This window comes from Epinephelus fuscoguttatus, linkage group LG7 (assembly GCF_011397635.1).
Source record: "Epinephelus fuscoguttatus linkage group LG7, E.fuscoguttatus.final_Chr_v1".
In the NCBI taxonomy this organism is placed as follows: domain Eukaryota; kingdom Metazoa; phylum Chordata; class Actinopteri; order Perciformes; family Serranidae; genus Epinephelus; species Epinephelus fuscoguttatus.
The window spans coordinates 15374608-15395195 of record NC_064758.1 but is presented as its reverse complement, the minus strand read 5'-3'; the positions used below and the strand labels follow the sequence as shown (position 1 = coordinate 15395195).

At 40.9% G+C, this 20588-nt stretch overlaps 1 protein-coding gene across 2 annotated transcripts in view; it reads left to right on the top strand.

Moving 5' to 3' along the window:
• Positions 1–20588, top strand: part of nphp4 (nephronophthisis 4) — a 228977-nt gene that overhangs the window by 74929 nt on the left and 133460 nt on the right. For both annotated transcript variants that reach the window (XM_049581243.1, XM_049581242.1), the window contains one exon: positions 6067–6202. In XM_049581243.1, coding sequence (XP_049437200.1) covers positions 6067–6202 — 136 coding nt within the window. The remainder of the gene's footprint in view (positions 1–6066; positions 6203–20588) is intronic.

The following is a 20588-nucleotide window of genomic DNA, read 5'->3' as shown; positions in this document are numbered from 1 at the left end:
TGTTACTGTAGGCTACAGGAGATGGTGGAGCAATATTCTGTTCTCCGACAGAATCCACAGATGTGCAAAAATAATTTCAGCAGTGCTTATTTTTATAGTATTTCATCAGCCTCTCCCGGCGCTGGTCCTTTAGCTGATAGGCAGGTGATTGAAAGTTTATCCTGTAAAGTCAGCCAAAATTCTATTTTTGAAAAAGCCAGGTTGGATTTAATTTGTGTATAGTATTAGCTGGAAGATGTCTGGAAAAAGTGAAACATTGCAGACTTGTATCTTATTCCTCCCTGGTGTCCATTTGCGTCATACTCTCCTTCTTTCCAAGATCTACAGTGTATACTATATTTGGTGTGTTTCATATTCCGTCTTCCTTATTACATGTCGTGGCTTGAGACCAGTTATTTCACAAACTGATGTCATTTTTTGTCATATGAGTTGACAGGAAATGGATTCCATATGTGCTGGTGGCTGGTTGTCGTCCTTGTTGTCCTTTCATATGTACTTAAGTAAACTGGATGTTTGAAAGTTTGAAAATGCCCCAACACAACTTTTCCTTTATTAGCTGCTTCAGTTATGCCACAAAGCTAGACTTAACCTTAAGGAAATCCAGAGTAACTGAGACACATAGACACAGAAACATAATGACTGCAGCTGCTTTCATGCAGGGGATGGGGGCACACAAAAAAGTAATGAGACTGATGGTGTGAGTCATAGGCTATGGCCTTTACATTCAACACATGTAAACCCAGTTGAGCATGTGTTACACAGCACTCATCAAATGCAATGATATCCTTAACAAGGGGTGGCGGTTATAGGTGACCACCAATTCACAGAATGCCCCTACATTAAGTTGGCTAACAGAAAATGACAGATTGCCCTCTCCCTATGTCTGCTGTCATTCTTTACTGTCACATAGGGAAGCATCAATTAGACTTTTTCTTCCTAATACAGGTACCTAAACCACTCAGCTTTAAAATCTGTAAACTTCTCTTTGTGAACCTGATTTATACCATTCTTGTTTGTGTAATATAACATTAGTCTCGACATAAATATTCATTTTTAGTTATAATGTGTATCAGTCATGTCTGGCTAATACACAACCCACTTAATAAGATCAGTGTCTCTAGTCATTTATCAAAAAGGCTGAAAAGCTAAGTAAAAATAATGTTTTTAAACAATATATCAGTTTCTGCATAGGTCAATTATCTGTCCATCAAATTCCATCCAATTCAACAGAAATTTGGCAAGAAACAGGCAGTCAAATAGACAGGATATTAAAAAACAAAATCATAACCTCTTTCTACCTTTAATGACACAGGTTAACACACAATTACATTTTAAATATAACCCTATAGGAACAAATATATTTATGTTTTTTATGCAACTGTGTAAGTAGTCCATTGACCTTGCTCAAACAACAAATACTGTTTGCTCGATAAGGCCTTACATGTCCTAAGCCAAACCCAGCCTCATAATTTACTCACTGTTCCATGCCACACAGGCCTCCACCCTCATAAAACTGTCTTGCAATACATTCCAATTCATGCTAGTGCTTCATAACCAATCAAGGAGATATGGCTCCTGCTGCTTCTGCCCCTGGGTTTTATTAAGACACCATGACACTGAATGCTAACCTTGTCAAAGTGCATGTGCTGACGTAAGGTCACCAGCGTCTGCCTTAGATCAGCAGGAAAACACTTGCATTGAATGGTTCTGGCATGTCGACAGTACCATAGCTGGTAACTGTACATCAGGTGATAGTGTGTAAGAATTTGCACTACCTGCAGCATACATCACATAGAGATTCTAAATGTATTATTGATGCCAGGGAAGAAAAACACTCAGTAAAAGCACAAATTTGCAATAGCTGACACCATGTACAAGCATGCATTCATGAATTGACACCAAGGGGTTATCTCCGGGTCTGAAATGTGAAGCCAATGTGAAAGTGTGTTAAACCTGCATTCTCTCTAATGGCCAGCAGGGGGTGACTCATCTGGTTGCAAAAATAAGTCAGATTGTTTAAAAGTGTATGAGAAAATTGCTCTTCTTTTAACTTGATTCATAACCTCAGTAACATTGCCCTTATAATGTTATGGTAGTTTTAGTTTTAAGTCTTCTTCCACACAACGTGATGCTTATTTCAAAAATTATGTTCTCATTTAGAATAAAATAGAAGATAACGCAGGGTATGCTTTAGTCCGTGGCTACCTTGTATTTAATGAGTGGCTACCATGGCATTGTCATTGGGTCATCAGTCAGATCCACCGCAGTCATTTCTGGCTCCAACAAAACAAGGTGGTGACTGCCAAACTGCTTAACTTGAAGCTTCAAAATGGTAGTCCACAAATTAATTGGTGACGTCACAATGGCTATGTCCACTTCTTTTATATAGTCTATAATTCACACAAACACAACCTCACACACGACTGTCTCTGAAAGCTGATTTATGAGTTATTAAAGGGACGAAGCAAAATGGTGTGTGTTAACTGTATGTGTGTATATATATGTCTGTCTATTTGTGCATGTGTGTGTGTCTTTCGACAAAATTTGGTCATACTACATGAATCCATTGAGAAGTTATGTGCCTTTTTGTTATAGGTCATTCCCACTGCCACACCTCCTTTTTGCCAATTGGCATGAACAGTTAATCATCTGTCCTTTGGCTCATGAAGTCTTTCCATTTGGAAGTTATGTGCCTTTTTACAGTAGGCCCCTCCCATTGCCATGCTTCTGTCAGCCAATTAGCATGAACGCACACACACACACACACACACACACACACACACACACACACACTTACTCTCCATGCCCATTTCAGCCTCCTAGGACAAAAACTGTGGCAGCCAAAGAATGGGGAAATTTTTGGGGCTTGACTGACCAACCATCCGACAGAGTGAGCTATAGAGCTGCTTGTTGAAGCTAAAAATGAGTATACTTTAAGAAGGTTCAATGAAGAGTTACAGTACTAATGCACACTCCTTCATTTTTTTTAAACTTGATGTATCCACATCCTCAGATTCAGAGCTGGTCAGGGCACTTTGCTAATGGATCGGTAGCGGCTGTAAAATAGCCAGATCCCCTTTGATACTTTGTAACGTATTGTGCTTTGGCTAAACCAACTGTCACAAATATCCCATTGCACCCCGCTGAATCACTGGAAGTATTTCCTAACATAAATGCTGAGAGCGAGTGAACCTTTGACCGGCACAAGTAAACAACAGCCAGCAGTTTCAATTAATGAGCTGTCAGGGCGCATCAGTGAGCCATTGAGCAGAACTGCTTTCGGTTTAAAAAAAAAAAGGTTTTGTGTCTATTTCAGTGACATTGTGCAGGTGTGTCATGCTTGTATCTTGAACATTTTGTTCCTGCAGATTATGAAGAGAGAATGTGCAAATCCTGTCACAACAGATCACCTTTCTCTCCATAGACAATATGCAAAACACTACAAAACTACAATACAAAATGTCACAAGAAATCGTTACAGAATAGCTGTGATGCAAGCTATTTTTTTCCCCAGTAAAGTTTCAGAGTGGCACAGTGATGAAAGGTTTGAAATTTTGGGGTGCTCTTGGCTGCTGTAACACAGAAATGATGAAATTGAGTTTGTTAAAATGCTAAATTGCTGGTATTTTCCATTTCCATATTGTAAAGTCAGAATTTTGAAACTTTACATGGCATAAAATTTGCCATGCCTTTAAGGGTAAGTGTGGTATTTTTCAACCTGGACCCTCTTTCTGCATGATTTTGTGTCTAAGTGACGAATGGGAACAACAATTTTTGACATTGGTCCAGTATTGAGTTTCAGCACTGCAGCTCGCAGCCGCAAAACATGCTTCATTGGAACCATTCAGGGTATTTGTGCACCGTCAACTTACATCTGAAAGGACATGTTTTTTCCGCTGATAGGCTCAGATTATTGTGTCTGACAACTTATGGAAAGGACCCTACAGAGATGTATATAAATGTTTATAGACAAAACAATTGTTATTTGCTAGTCACTCATTGTTAACTTAAGCACTTTTACATTGCATAAATTAGTTTAGCGCCTAGCAGACCTTTCCTCTACTCATAGCTTTACACATTACATGAATTTCTAGTTTTTCTTACTCACCGTTGGTTAAAGTTGCATTTCAGAACAGCATGGTTGAATTTCAGCATGTATGCATGTTTTTCAGGGGAACTGCCCATTGGTTCGACATCCCATTGTTCCGACCATATTAAACCCATTGTTCCGAAGTCCGTTCCGAAATCATCATGATGCCCTGTGGTTAAGGTCTGGTTAGGTTTAGGCACAAAAACCACTTGGTTAGGGTCAGGAAAAGATCATGGTGTGGGTTACAATGAAAAAGAAAGTGGAAAACACATAAGCCGTGAGCCTGTTCTGCCTCAAGCCAGTCGCGGAGCACCATACGCCCGCCGTGAGCCGTTCAGCACCGCGGACAGTCGGACTAATGGGATGTCGAACCAATGGGCTGTGGAACCAATTACATGGACCCGTTTTTCAGCTAGCATTGTTGAAACAGAGCAGCTAACGTTAATGCTGCTGCAAGAAGTTAGCGGAGTGAGATGCCCGACCAGGCAGTTTTGACATGTTTTCCTCATAACAGTATTGTTTGCATACAGCATATGCTCTGTCTGTTGACCCATATTTTCTCAAAAATCTAAAATATTTTCCACAATGCCAATTTATTCCCGTGTAAATAATATTATTCTCATTGCTCTTCTCTTGGCTGCTTAACATTAGCCTCCTGCTGTTTGAAGGTGACACGGAATTTCAAAATAAAGGCGTAAAATAAAGATGATGATAGGGATCGATGTTTTCACTTTGCTGCAATGATATTGGTTCTTTGATCATTGAACTGATAAATCGTTCCAGATCGATGAATCGTTACACCCCTAGGCTCTTTACAGGCTAAAATCAGAATTTACCCTTTAATGATGTGTTTGTGCTGACAGTACTGAGTTCGAAATACCTAATCGATTGAAAGCATAATGGTGAGTGTCAGTGTCTGTCAGTAGCAGAATTCGCTGCATCACAATGATTAGATGGGGTATTTTGTACAGTTTCATAAAATAATATTGCACATAGACCTTTGATTTGAAAGGACTAGCTGAACTATTCAATCAAGTAAAAATGCCAGAGAATATACTGTGAAACGCAACAGATGACACACAGTCAGTGAGAGATGATTGCCTTTTTTTCAGTGTGTGTCTGAATCAAAATGCATTGTGTTTGCTACTTCAAATGAGACACGAGCTGATGTGGTGATTATATGGGTGTCTTACAGGCATGAGATTGTGTGCACAAACACGGGAAAGCATAATCAACTCAGTCACATGCTAACCAACAATCTGCACTTAATTACTGCATTATACGAGTAACAATAATAGTCATCATCGGCAAATTAACAGCAAAAGTTGTATGTTCTGCTATTTTCTGTTTGAAGAAGAAAGTGTTTGTGTAAATGCAGTTTAGTGTGATAGCAACGTTCAAGGAAATAATTATGATGTTTGCCTCTTTTAGGGTGCTGCCTTTGAAGGCTGACAGTCTGTCTTGCTTGTGTTATGCCTGGTGCTTCCAGACAGCAGAGAAAGAGAGAGTGGAGAAAAGAAAAAAAACTGAAGCGCTTGCTTGTTCCGTTCTCCAGAGAGTCCGTGAAGCGAAAAAAGAAAAGGCGCTCGGCCCCACCTCGTGACACGGCGGCGCTCCACAGTATGCTCCCGCCTATGGTGTATGCAAACTGTGAATGACGAATACCAAGAGTGCTGTTCCACTGCTCACACAGGAGGCCAGTGCTTGCCAGGGAACATTCAGCAAGCGAGTGTAAATCCTCCCAACACATTGATTTCTTTTCTTTTTTAATGAAAAATGAAACTCTATTAAAAGAAATAAGTGGACTCTACATTTTAGTGAGACATTATCATTTTCATCAGTTATGGCTGTAAAGCACATAGGTCACAAATAATCTTTATGTTTGTCCCATAATAGCCTCTGTCCTTGCGCCTCTCCGTCCTAACACTACACCTTCACTTTATATATGTGTGTGTCTCTTTGCTCTCTCTCCTCAGCTCCGCAACATCATCTCTTCCTCAGACGCTGGGCCTTCGCAGCAGCTTGGAGCTCCGTCTGACCAATCATCAAGCGTTGGCAATCGTCTTTCAGCTGGAGTTTGTCTTCTCTGCTCCAATTGGCCGAGAGACAATGGTAAGAGGGATGCACAAACACTAAACCATACTTAATGCTAATCCTAAAGCCAGGTCTTAGCCTGAAGTCAACCTCTTGACGAAACAAGGACAAACGAGAATGAACTCTTCACTCAACTCAAACAGGTCTTCACAGTAATACAAGGACTAAAGACATTTTCACACACACATGCCCTTCTATCCTCTCATCATCCTGCTTTTGTTTTCACACAACCTCTCTTGTGTCCTTTGAGTATCACTCCATCCATCTCTTGCCAGTGCCTCCCAGAGGAAATAACTGAAACTTCCTTAGTCACAAGTCCTCTGTAAACAAAAAGGACTGAAAGAAGTGTACATAGAAGGATGTGTGAATGAGACTGAAGTAAGGAACCAAAGACTTGACCAGAGCTGGCAGCTTGCCTCTCATCCTCACTGTCACATATTTGATCATGAGCAGGTTCATCTAGGCCTTTTTTTGTGTCTTTCCTTGATACAACTTCCCAACCTCTCACTTTGCAAAAAGGCATAGATTCCATTACTGATTTTTCATCTTTTGGAAAAATACACTTTGATTTAAAAGATGCCAAGTCTAAAAGCAAGGTTCATCTTACTTACCGAAAATGCTTTGTGTGTGTGTCCTTGAGCTCTACCAAATACGTTGAATACATTTCCTTCCTGATAAAACATTTGCAAAGTGGAGTTTTGAAAGCGGAAAAAAACAGGTTTTTTGCTTCAACATTCTGAAGTTAATGTTGATTGCACAGTGTAATGGCTTCAGAATAATGACACCATCCGCGTTTAGATTGGTTCCCTATATGCCTCGCTCTCACTATGGAAATTAGTCTGCCACCAGGTAAAGCCCACATCAGTGTGTAATAAGTTGGGTGGCTATTGTGTTAAAGGTTCTATTGCTTTGTTCTGATGGTAATTTACTCTGTCTCATCTAAATGTTGTCATCAGAGCTGCTGTGTGAAGGAGGCGGCAAGGTGAGGTTTAGTTTCACTTTTGTTTGTTGCTGTTGGTATTAAGACAACTCCCCCTCTCCCGATGTTTCGACATTAACCTATACTTCGTAAATTGAAACCCAGATGTTAGTGTGATTATTTGGCAGCTTCTCAGGAAAATGTGAAGCGATCCAATTGTCTTTGCAACAGCAACAACAGCAACAATGATACCACTTGGAAAAGCTAGAGGGGGAAAAGTTGTGTTTCCACTTTAAGTATTTTAAGCAGTGCATCGTTTACATCCATGTTTACTTGTTTGCAGTCTTCTTTTTTATTTCCTTGCAGCATATCTTCATGTGATACCACCACCTGTAAATTAGTGAAATAGTGTGAAACGACTGGCATCCTGTGTATTGTGTCATTCGTGTGTGCACGTATGTGCACCCTTGTCCACATGAGGTTAAAAACTCCATAGGGAACATTTAACTGACAGGAGTCTCAACTGTGGTGGTGGTTTTGCATAAGTTAGGATGTAAGTTCTGGCTCCAGTAAGTAACAAAGTGGCAACGGCCAGTGAACTCAAACTCCAGGCTCCAAAATGTTGCCTGGGTGATGGCTGACATCATTGACTCACGGCCTTTGGGCATGACTCACTTGATTCCCAAAAAAACTCACTGCGTAGGTCTACTGTACAATCACTTCTGCCACTGTTGAAATGCAGCTCGCATAGAGGAAGTTTTTCAGGGTTATTGAAAGGCTTTCTGGGAAATGTGGGGATTTAAATACGCTGTCAGGGATTTCTCAGAAGTGTGACTGTGATACCGCTATTTGTTTTATCCACTTACTGTAGAAGTGAGTCAAATAGGACTTTAATTAGTATTATAATACCCTGAACCAAGACCTGCAGTATATCCACACAAGAGAAGCTAGAGCAAAAATGATGAAGCTGAAAGTGGGAACAACAAAACAATAATCTGCAGTACAGAAAACAAATATAGGACAATATATCTATAAACTTTTTCTTTAAACTCCCAAATATTATATGTATATATATATCTATCTGTATTAGCCTCACAGATCCAGTAGTTGTTATTAGGCTGGGTATCTTGTAAAAAATGATGATACCAGTACTAATGCCAGTGCACTAAAAGTGATACAGATACAAATAAAGTACTTCATTTGATACCCAAAATGTGAATGGAGTGGCATGCAGCATAGCCATACTTTTGAACATTTTGGTGGCAATTTGGCATGCTGAATTGCCAGCTCTGTAAAATAAATCACCCTAGATTTGACCACACTACGGAGTATTGGTTGTAGCTGCTGCTGTGGGAGTGTGAGCTCTGTGCTAGGGACAGTTGTAAGAGTCCGCAAGGCCACACGCACATTGGCAGAGCTAAGCATCACACTGCTAACACTACCTAATTGTTATTATTTACTGGTTTAAGGACAGAGTTGAGCCATTTTGGTGTTGGTGTAAGTTTGTTGGGACCATTAACCGCTCGGTGCCCAATGTTAGCTGCTGTTGCCATGTTTGACAGTCTGGGATCAGAACCCCCACTGTAAAATGAATTGAATGCAGGTAGAGATTATTTTTTGGATTTTTGCCTCTATTTGATAGGACAGCCAATGTGTGTGTGGGGGGGAGGGAGAGGGGACATGCAGCAAAGGGCCGCAGGCTGTAAATTGAACCTGCTGCCGCTGCGGCAAGGACATTGCCCTTTGTATATAGGACATCTGCTCTACCCAGTAAGCCACTGGGTGCCCTGTTGATACTTTAAAGGTATCGAGTACTGAAGCCCTGCCCTAATCAGTTGGAGTCTGTTACAGACAATAAAAAGAGTAAGTCAGAAGTGAGACTGTTTGTTTTTTTTATTTGCCAATATGGCTGCCAGTGTAATAACTCAGTTTCAGTAACAAATGGCCTTTTCCTAGATACTGTATGTTGAGGAATATAAACATGCTTTCTGTGACATAGCTCTCTTCACTTTGCAGCTGTCTGCTTTAGTTGACAGTGAACATGTAATCAGTGTCTTGGTCTGCCTGCCATTTAAAGTTGACCGACCCTGTATGTTGTTTGTTGATGTGATGGGCAGATATGAGGCTTCAATCAACCATGGAGTGACAGTAAGTCATGGTTGGTCAGTGCTAATTTGGTCATGACTGGTAAGATGAGTGATTTTGTTGTCGAGCATATCAAGATTACATTTTTTTCAGGAAGCCCTGCTGTGATTGTGGAGGAACAAACAGGTAACATAAAAGTATCCAATTTTAACAACAACAAAAAAACATCTGCAGGTTTTGTCCATTGTCATTTAGTTGAATCCTAATCTGAAGTCCTGTCATGTCTCCCCTCTGTCCATCTGAATTACAAAGACCAGTAGCTGGCACCTGGTACAGACTGACACAGTCAACACCCCCCCAGGAAAGTCATTTCCAAATTCAAGCTGCACCACTTAACAACCACTCATGGCATGGAAAACCTCAGAAAGACTGTGGTAATTATGTGCGTGGGTGAGCCTTTAACACTTAACGCATGCCAAGGCTGGGCTCTCATTGTGTTACTGTGTGTTATACTTTGTACAAGCAGGGGTCATCAGATCACCAATTAAAAGCAGCAAAAAAAAATCACCAGCCACCCAGTTGTCGAAGTGCCGTGGTGCCTTTGCATTTATGTACTAATTCACCCGTTCTTACCCCTGCAACCATTTGACAGCCAATCAGTCTGTTGTAAATGGACAATTTACCCCTTTTTGTTTTTACTATGTGTGAGAGTGATTATTTACTGGATATTGGTTTAAAAAACAGTTGCACAGAAGAGCTTTTTCCAGAGCATGAAATACATCACAAAAGAGGAGTTGCTCACCACCTTCACCATCTTTGTTTTATGCAATTTGTCCATGAAATACTGCTTTAAACTGTTCAATCTTCTATTAGCAAAACAAATAAATCCTGATGCTACCATATGATCTAAATGATCAAATATATCAACTGAGAAATGATATGCCTGTTATGTGAAAGTTGCAGTAAACACTGCTTATGGAGGCACGCAAATGTAGAGTTTATTCAAATAGCTTCAAATGTTTTTGCCAACAACCTCCTACATACCTAGTTTCTTGACAGAAGCCCTGATTGGGGGTGTGTGTTGGTTTATTTTGCTCATATACTAAAAATTCCTGTTATTGTGATAGTTTGTGACTTTGAGAATAAAAACAAGATTTCAGAAAGAAATAACAACAATTAGAGTATACAGGTATACCAGTGCTGAGGCTGATGGGAATGCTATTAGTTTTGCATCTATTTGCTCACAAAGTATCTGGCAATTTATATTTTGACCTGTTGACGGCACACGATGAAAAGTCAGGGGATCACCAATTCACCCTGACGAGGACACTGATGTCTGTACCAATTTTTAGGGCAATCCATCAAACAGTTGTCAAAACATTTCACTCAAAATTGCAAATGTCAACCTGCTGTTGGCAGATTAAATGTCAGGAGATCACCAATGTCTGACTGACCAGATGACCTCCCTGTCTCCAGAGCTACACTGCCAGTGTGGTTAAAAATCATATCACTGCGTTCTTGCATTGAAAGCCTTTATTTCAGTTGTTGGTCTGGAAATTAACTATGAGCCTACACAGAGCCTTTGCTCTACATGTGTCATGTAGTGACACAGTATAAAGGCTGATATATACTCAAAAGGAGACCTTGTGACCTTGTTGTCAAGGAGAGCAAGGTCGCACAGCGTGTTGTCTACCACATCACAAATCCAAAGTCAGACATGCTGTTTTCCTAGGGGCTGTCTGTGATGGTAGAAAAAAGATGCTGGCTGTGATAGCGGTGAAGAAAGTTAGAAAGCTGAAGTAATGAGACTAATGAACAGACTACAGAAAGTAAAACATCGCATTTACTGGCATCACACAGATGTCATCCTAACACACACATCACACAGATGTGTCACACAGATGTTTGATGTGTGTTATGATTCTATCAGCTCCAGGAAGCTGAGCAAATGTGTCACAGCCATTGTTCAGAACTCAATTCAGGTTTCAGTTGCAGTCTGCCAGACTATTTTCTGAAAGCAAACTGCCACTCCGTTGCTGCCAACATGGAGGCAACTGCTGAAGTAAACAGGAAAGCAAGGAAGAAGGAATGCAAGGTATTTGTATAGAACGTTCAGCATGTTCAAGGCTCTGCCTACTGTATTGTCACATCAGTGCACGCCTGGCCAGTCTCTGTAGAAAGCTGGCTGGGTTCTAGTTGGTTTTGTGAAATTATAGATACTGGGCAGTGCAGACCACCTTTATTCCACCTTATAAACATGTCATCATTATCCAAGTGTCTAAATATGAATTATTTTGGAGTGCTGGCCATTGGTCCACCAGTTGGTCTATCCTTCCAACTACTTGGTTCAGACTATTTCTAACCAACTTAAACATTGGCAGGTCTTCATGAAATTTGTTGTAGAGGTTCATGTTCCTCAAAGAATGAAGCCTCATGTTTTTGATGACCTCTTAATCTTTTCTTTCGTGCCACTATTGGACCAAAATTTCTGCTTGTACATAGAAAATATCTAATGGGTAGATTCTCGTGAAGTTTTGAGTGCGATCATGCTCGACAAAGGATGAACGCTTTCGGGGCTGCAGCTAATGGTTATTTTAGTACTCAAACATTCTATGATTACTCCATTGATAAGAAATACTTTGACTTTATTAAAGAGCAATAGTCAAGAGTAGAGAGAGACTATCATAGCAATAGCATGTAGCCTCACTTCCTGCCATTCGAAGTCTATTTCGCCGGGAGGAGAGCTCACCCCAGCTCTGGAGGTGAACCCCTGTTAGCAGCTGTAGCAACTGGAATTCAGCCAGTGCAAACCCCAGCATCAGGGGGCCTTCATGTCAACTAGCAATCATATTGATTTACATTAAATGCTAACGTTAGCGTTACCTTGTGTCGGGTCTGGTCTGTGGACTAGATGTGTAGACTGCTTGCTGCCTGTTGAGATGCTAAAGCATTGAAGTTATGCTATTGTAGTATGCTAATTTGGTTTTACAGTAGATGAGTTTTGTTTTGTTATTTTTTCTCTTCTCCATTCTGCAATTCTGTGCCATCAAATCACATCACCTGTCCACAGTGCGTTGTGTGACTTTAATGATCAACAATGAGTTTTAGTAATCAAGTTACGAGAGATTCTTGAGGAATCATTTCAGGTTTAAAACCTTTCAGTCTTGGACACTTAATGAGCTCTCCTTTTGTGTCTACCAATTTTAGTCCAAAATATCAACTATGCACACAGGATATCTCTCAGTCTAATAGACAGATTTGCATGACATTTGTTGAGAACATTCAGGCTTCCATTTGGATGCATTTTCTTTGGTTTAAATGAAAAACGTTCACTCAATTTAAGAAATTCTAATAAACCTGATGGAACCATCAAACTGATATCTGTCTACATCATCCCAGAATAGCTAGGCAAAAACTGTTGTGTGGGTGACAAAAAAAAGATCTCCTACCACTCTCTACTTCACCACCTTCGCCTTCACTGGCATGAATGTTTGATGAGGTGAGAGATATTTAGCAGGTGGAGAGTAATTTCTGTCTGTGTGTGGGAGTGGAGAGAGAGAGAGAGAGTGTGTGTGTGTGTGTGTGTGTGTGTGTGTGTGTGTGTGTGTCCGGATGTGTACATATGTCATTTGTGAGTTTTAATCCAGAGCCTGATCCGTCTTGGGTGTTGACTGATAAGAGTTTGATGCATAATGCCTCCTGAAGACAGCAGCAGCCATGACACCTGAAGACTCACCTCAGCCACCCACTGCATCAAAAGGCTCCCGTATTATCAGTGCGCTGCTAAAGCCTCAGCGTCTGCATCTTCGGCTACCAGGACGAGTGTGATGGGACAGTGTACATATCCCTGCACTGTGTCACAGCTGTCAGAAATGTGATGCTTTTGAGGTGTTATAGATGTGTTGAGCTGAGGTGTGCCTTCTGGGCAGGCAGCTGCACACTGTCAACAGCACTTCACAGCACTTGACACCACTTGTGTACCACAAATGTGAGGGTTCATGTCTGATTGCCGCCACAGTCTCCTCTGAGACTTCTCAGGCCCCTGTGGAGCTGTACCGGTATTTAAACCTGCACGAATCGATCAGGTTGCTTTGACCTTTGACCTTTGAGGCTATTCAGTCAAAAACAAAACATGTCAATACTTTGAATGAAGCTGTCGACAGCAGTGTCTGTATACTACTGGATTCTATAACTTATGAGTTCGGAGTTAACTATACTGTGGCGTAAAAAATCAAACATAAGCCCTTTAACACTGAACAAAAACCCCACAAACATCTGGCTTTTGTATTTAATGAAAAAGGTTACAATCAGAATTCATTCCCGGATCAAGCAACTCTCAAGTAGTCATGTGTATTTATCGGCTCCAGCTCCGATCGGCAGTGATAGACACTTGAAACCCAGTTGGACAGGTTATTTTCGCCCCTTTTCCAGCGCAACTGACGGTAACTCCTGCAACTCTTTCTCATTGCAGTCACAAATTCCGTCCAGCTGCGTCCAATAAGTGCTCAAATGTCATTCCAAATTAGTGGTCACTAAGTTTAAAAGAAAAAGGCAGAAAAAGGAAAAAAAAGAAATGACTATCTTAACATTTTCCCTGGCCTCCATTCTGCTTTCTACTGATTAGTAAGGGCTCATTTATACTCCCTTTAAGTATGAAAATAGATGGATTTATTTAAAACGTGGCAACCGTCGCTGCCCACATACATCTATGTGTCCTTTATATTGCCACAGATGGATGGCACTAGAGGGCAGAGTCAAAAGATTCTGATGACAGCAAACATGGCGACGGTAGAAGAGGTTGTGATAATTTACCTTGTAAATGGTGGTGGTCTTAAATAGAAGGCAACATGAACGAAGAATTCTTTTTACTATATTGCTGATTTGTTCTGTCCTGCCATTTTTAAAATGTCTTCATCGTGTCAAACGGTCATGTCTTACTTAAGTATGCTACACTACCCCCACAATTTCCAGTGGTACTGCTCTTCTATGTCTGTGTCTGTAAGCTGTCAGAAAATGTGCACATATATGGACGAAATGAACTCAGAGTATGGACAGAAGGCGCTCTATGTGTCTGTATCCGTATTTGTATCTGTGCATTGAGCAAAATGAGCCATAATCCTGTTTTCTGGCAAGTTCATGATGTCAGATGTGACACATCAGGACAAAAACTAAGCATGATAAGTTTAATAGTGTAATGCTTCCAAATGTGCAGAAATAATGGAGTAAAATACACTTCATGATAAAACAAAATAGAAAAAGCTACATTTTCTGAAGAAAATGTACACGCTGAAAATGTGTTTAAAAAGTTTAAAATTGTTTGACTGTCTTGACATGTTGAGTGCTTGAGGTTGGTTTTTGAATGTGTATAGCCTTAAAAGCTGTAGCTGAAGATATTTTAAGAAAAACGGTGTACCTGAAGTTGAAGCACTGAAAGAAGGTGAAGTGGCAGCTGAAACATAATTACTGAGAGAAGTAATGATGGTATTTACAAGTGTTGAAAAGATGTTGAAGTTTCATCTTAGGTGAAGTTCAAGTGCTGAAAAGACTTGAAGTACACACAGTGACAAGTGGGATGATAAAATACATATACACTTGAAAAGATTAATGTAAGATAAGAAGATATGTATAATATTTTACAGAACAACAAGATAATACAATAGTATACTGTAAAGGAATGATGTATAAAATAACAACATATGTAATATAAAAAAATGTTTTGTGATGTCTTTCAGAATAACCCTCTATGATTCAATTATAATACAAATGACTTTGCTGTGCAGTGTGTTGGTGGTGGGCACAAACAAATGGCTGAAACACTGTCTTTTTGTGTGTGTGGGCTCACCTTGATCCTCTCATTCAGAGCCCCTTACACAACGGAGCACTAAACCTGTTTCATTTCCCATGTTGCTCTGCCTCTGTCTGCATATATTGCCACTAGATGGTGCTGTGTAGTGCAACTTGAGGGAGCCGCCTCTGCTATAGGACTGGGCTTGGATGGGCGGAGGGCAGGAACATGCAGTCTGCCTTACTGCTGTTCTTTCCTATGATTAAATAGAATTATGTCGTTTGATGTATTTTGAGGGGGCTAAGGTGGGTGAAAAGAGTAGAACAATTTTGTTGAAATCCCTTCTCTCCTAAAACATAACCGCTGCAATCCAGAGGCAATCACTGAGTGCTCTGAGACTGCCTGCATGTCTCATCCTCATTGCGTTGAAAAGCAAGTCTGCTTCTCACTGTAAGACAAAGAAAGTGGATGGCCTCCTTTTACAAAATTGCCCTCATTGCCTTTGGTTATGAAGAAAGAAAACCATGCTGTGTCGTCATTTGTCCTCCTTGGTATTTTTGATTTTAGTTATTATCGGGTTGCTCTTTCTGTCTTGTCTCTCTGTGCAGCATACTTTCTGTCTCTCAGAGCCTTTGAGCGGACTTCTTTCATGCTCCTTAGCAGCAGTCAGAGGGATGGAGATAACAATTTAAATTAAGGAGGCTGGGGAGCGGAGACGAACTGGGAATTTGACTGATAGGCTCTTCTCGGAGGGTGTCTGGGGTCAGCGAACTTCAAATAATCAACTTTTCTTTCAGTCAAATGTCCAGTTCCTGTCTTCTTGCTTTCTTTTGCTGCTATTTCCCTCTCTGTCTCTATTTCCTCTCTCATCAAGGGCTCCATTGTACTACCCAGGATCCCTCTCAGTGCTTATGCCTTGATGGGCTGCACACACGTCCTCTGTCCTCTCGTGTCCACTCCAGCCACACTTTTTACACATCGCTCTGCCAGCTATTGAAGAAGAAACCTAGAGAAGGGAAAGAAAGGTGGGGTGAAAGTACATTTGAGAGCTGCAATTAGTTGCTCAGCTCAGTGCTCTTCTCAGTGATTATTACGCCCCAAAATGTTAAGGGTAGCCTAATTCCTTTCATCTTCTGCCATGTTATTACTGTAATTGCTCATTTATGTACTGTATTGATTGGTGGTATGAAACATGATATTAATTGGATATGATGATATAATATTACAGTCTGACTTCAACACATACTTACAGTTGAGTCTATCCGTATAAGGGTGTATAATGTGCACCCAGTTCTGCAATAATCGAGATATATAGAGCAGAACCATTACACACAGCTTTATACATCTGGTGAAAAGAATGCATATTTCTGTCTTTGTGTGTAGACAGAGATTTAGCTGTGAACCTTCAGAGAGTTTTATGTGTCAGGCCTCTCTAGTGACTGAACAGCTGGAGAAAAATTAAGGCCATTCACATCTGATGCCAGAAACCGTCGCTGAATAGGGACTAGGTGAAATATCTCCCAAACACAGCCACCTGTTATCATGTCAAGGTCAAGAACGAGTTGTCATATTCAAAACTAAGCATGGCTAAATACCAAAACACGTAAGCAAGAAAACGTTTTTGGTTGTTGTTATTTTTATGTATTTTGGATAATCTGTCCATTCTGTCCATTTTTAAACAGTAAAGAAGTGATCCCTCTTTCAAACAAGTTATCAGTCTGTGAGCCCATTGCCCATTGGTCTGATAACGATAAAGCCTCTGGGGGCAACAGCCAATGTTTTGGGAGATCCGGCAATGCAAGTGGATATCTGGGCCAAGACTTCCTTTTTCCATGCACTGGTCATTTCCTCTAATCTCTAAAAACAGATATCTGCATCTGAATGCAGATACACTTTTTAAAAGCCAATATAAAGCTAAATTGTTGTCAGACTTGCACCTGCTGTTCTGTTATTTAAGTCTTTTGGTATTTTCCACTCTTTGTATCTCTACTCTTCCAACTTTGTATTGCAACTTCTGCACAGCAGTTTCCCTCGAGATAAATAAAGTTCTGTCTTATCCTCTGTTACGATAGCTAATGGGTTCCAAGATTGAATTTCTTCCAGTGCAATCCTTCTCTCGACACAAACTGTTTACCTACCACTCAAACATGATTGGTCAGTACCGCTGGGACTCGAAGCGGAAACCAGAATGCCTTCCAAAAATCTTGTCCCGTTGCCTACAGATTTGAGACATTTGCGAGTCACTTGCAGTCCACTCAGAATGGACCTGCTTTTGGACCGTGACCCACCAGTTGGGAACCACTGACCTTGAATAATGCAAAAAGGAACTATATAGAGAAGCAAAGAACTTAAAAAAATAATATAATGTAACGCCAGGGAAGATTAAGTCTACCAAAGACAACCAAGATTGGGCAGGTTTTAAGCAATCTGGAGACAGTGGCCAGCTGCCTCGAACTCCTTAATGACCTTCAGCTCCATCTGCCAGGAGCTCTGAAAGTACACACACAATACACAGCAACAACACATCGCACACGGGCCCTGACAGGCCTCGGGGCCTTCCAGAGCATATACTTGTAGAATATTTTGACATACTCATCTCTTTGAGAAGTGAAAAAATGGTGTCCATCATAGTACATCATGTGTTCAGTTATCCACTGAAAAGTGTAAGTGGACGCCTTCAACAGTACATGATTTACTCACTGTGAGAATACTTGGGTCACTGACAACTGACGCGAGGCGACGACAGCTCTCCTAATTGTGGTCTGTCAGCACCAATTTAGCCAAGCCGTAACTTCATCCGAGACATCTCTGGCCTGCTCCTGCCAGCCGATCACTGCCTCTCCTCACCGTAAGCACTGCTCATCAATTGAGCAATATACAGTTGCATAGGGCTTAATGCAAGGTGATGGGGCTTATTGTTGTCTGACTTCCTCCACTGACAAGCACTAGCTCATCGCTAATGGAGGGGCTGGTCTAGGGGAAGTGGAAGCACGAGGCGATGCCGGCCTGCACGGCTTTGTCCTTTTGCCAGGAAACAATTTGTCGGGAGGCGTGACAGCTGCAGTCATCCAAAACACTGACACGGAGAATGAGTGACTGCTCGTAGGTCGCAGCCTCTGAAGGATGGAAGCAAAACAGATAGATGGAGAGACAGGAGGGGAAGGGAGGGACATGTAGAGAGGAGATACTTGGTTTCATCCTCTCACTAACCACTGTTATGGTCCTTAGAGACTGTCAAACGTGAATCACATCCTCGGAACAGTAATTGGTGACTCTCTCGAGCTGTTACACCACAGCAAACTTGTGTTGCTTAGAAAGGAGCTTGACAGTTGTGATATGTGTCGTGTACTGAAATGGGTTCTCCTTTTGAGTAACTGGGCCAGCGCCTCAACCAGTAATGAATGTGTCACCAGCATCATGTTTTCATGTTGTGTCACCTTTGACCCTGACTGGGCTTGGCGAATGGCACAGTCGATTACTGTGAGTCTGAGGAAGTGTAACCATTAATGCATGACCTTTAAACATACTCACTGTTTTGCCCTTTACTGAGCTCTCATCTGGATATATGCAGACGCAGGACTGAATTTGGCAGCGCGCCCATTTCTCATATGCTATATAAAGCAACAACCCAGCTCAAAGAAAACACGGTCATCAGTAAGCCAAAGATGTTTGTTGTGGTGGTCGCCTACAGAACACAATGGGCAGCATTCATGAGTGTTGTCTTGTTTTCTGTCCATGGTTTGATTTAAAACTACAAAGCAAAAACATCTGTCAGCTGTCAGAAGGGCGACAGAGAATAATTTCCAAATAACTGAGACTGATGAGTGCAGTGGATACAGAACTGGAGATATTTTCATGCATTTTCAAATATTCTGAAATGTGACTGGACAGAGAGTTGCTGGCACTGGGGAACGTCCTGCTTCAGATATCACACACCAAGGTCAGGCATGTGGCAATATACTCTATCAGTGCTTTATCAGACTTTTCCACAAACCTAAATGAGGATTTACCACGCATAGATTTTGCTTGATCCTACCAATGTCACTAATTTGAACATGTACCCGACGTAACATTTCATGGATGAAACTTATTTTGTCATATTCTGTACATTTTCAAATAATGGCTCTTGCTTTTATTGAAAGTGTGGACTTGGTAATTTTCAACCTGGACAGTATTTTTCCATGTCTTTGTGTGTGAGTGACTAATGGGAACAGCAATTTTTAAAATTGGTCCAGCATTGAGCGAGACTGCGGCAGGCGCAGCGGTGAAACAGGCCGTATTGTAACCACTCGGAGCATGTTCGCACATCAATTTACTGTCAATTTACATCCACTATCAAACCTACCAGACTCCATTTAAACAAACAGTAAGGTAATTATCTTAAAAGCAAGCCTCAAAGTTAAGAAAAACAAAATAAAACTCACAAAAATGTGTTGGTTCATCTTTCCACTGTTCCAAGAATCACCAACTCTGGTTTGGGGAAAATAGGCTGTAATTCACTCTGTTAGATATGAAAATATGCTTCCTCTATACATGCTACAATAACAGTTTTTTGGAGGGTTCAGGGCTGTTTCATGTTAAACAAACAGAACAACCTATCCATGATGTTGTCAGACACCTATAAATAACAATCTGAGCCTGGCAATGGCAAAAACAAGCACTTTTAATGGACGTAAATTGAGGGTGCATATAGCCCCAAGTGCTTACATTGCAGCCTGTTTCGCCCATGGGGCAACCTCCAGAGCTGAAAAATGAAAAAAAGTCAGAAGTGCAAAGAAACTGCAGCTTTACAACAGTAATAAACATGTTTATAGCCTCATACCAAAAAGGGTTTTGGTCTCTAAAGCTAATTTCAGCATTCGTGACAACTGTACAAGGAGGGAATTTTTATATAACTCACCCGTTTACATTTTGTTAAGGTTTAAATTTGCTCATATGTACTGTAAGGGTGGGGCGGCTTTAGTGACAGGCTCTCTGCGAGGCGTTGCTGTAAGTCGGATCCACCGCTTGCTCATCCATAGTTCCAACTTCTGGTTCACATATGGTCACCTCTGGTTCCAATAATTCAAAATGTTCACGGCTGAAATGAACTCAAGGCTTCAAAATGTCAAGGTTTGTGGTTTTGCCTCTGTGTCTGCAGCAGTCTCACTCAATACTGGACCAACATGGGAAAATAGGGTCCAGGTTGACAAATATCTTTAACTCAGCTTCGTGTGGCAGACCTTAAGATATCTGTAACTCAGCTTCATGTGGTAGACCTTAAGATATCTGTAACTCAGTTTCATGTGTTAGACCTTAAGATATCTGTAATTCAGTTTCATGTGGCAGACCTTAAGATATCTGTAACTCAGTTTCATGTGGTAGACCTTAAGATATCTGTAACTCAGCTTCATGCGGTAGACCTTAAGATATCTGTAACTCAGCTTCATGTGGTAGACCTTAAGATATCTGTAACTCAGCTTCACGTGGCAGACCTTAAGATATCTGTAACTCAGCTTCATTTGGCAGACCTTAAGATATCTGTAACTCAGCTTCATGTGGTAGACCTTAAGATATCTGTAACTCAGTTTCATGTGTTAGACCTTAAGATATCTGTAATTCAGTTTCATGTGGCA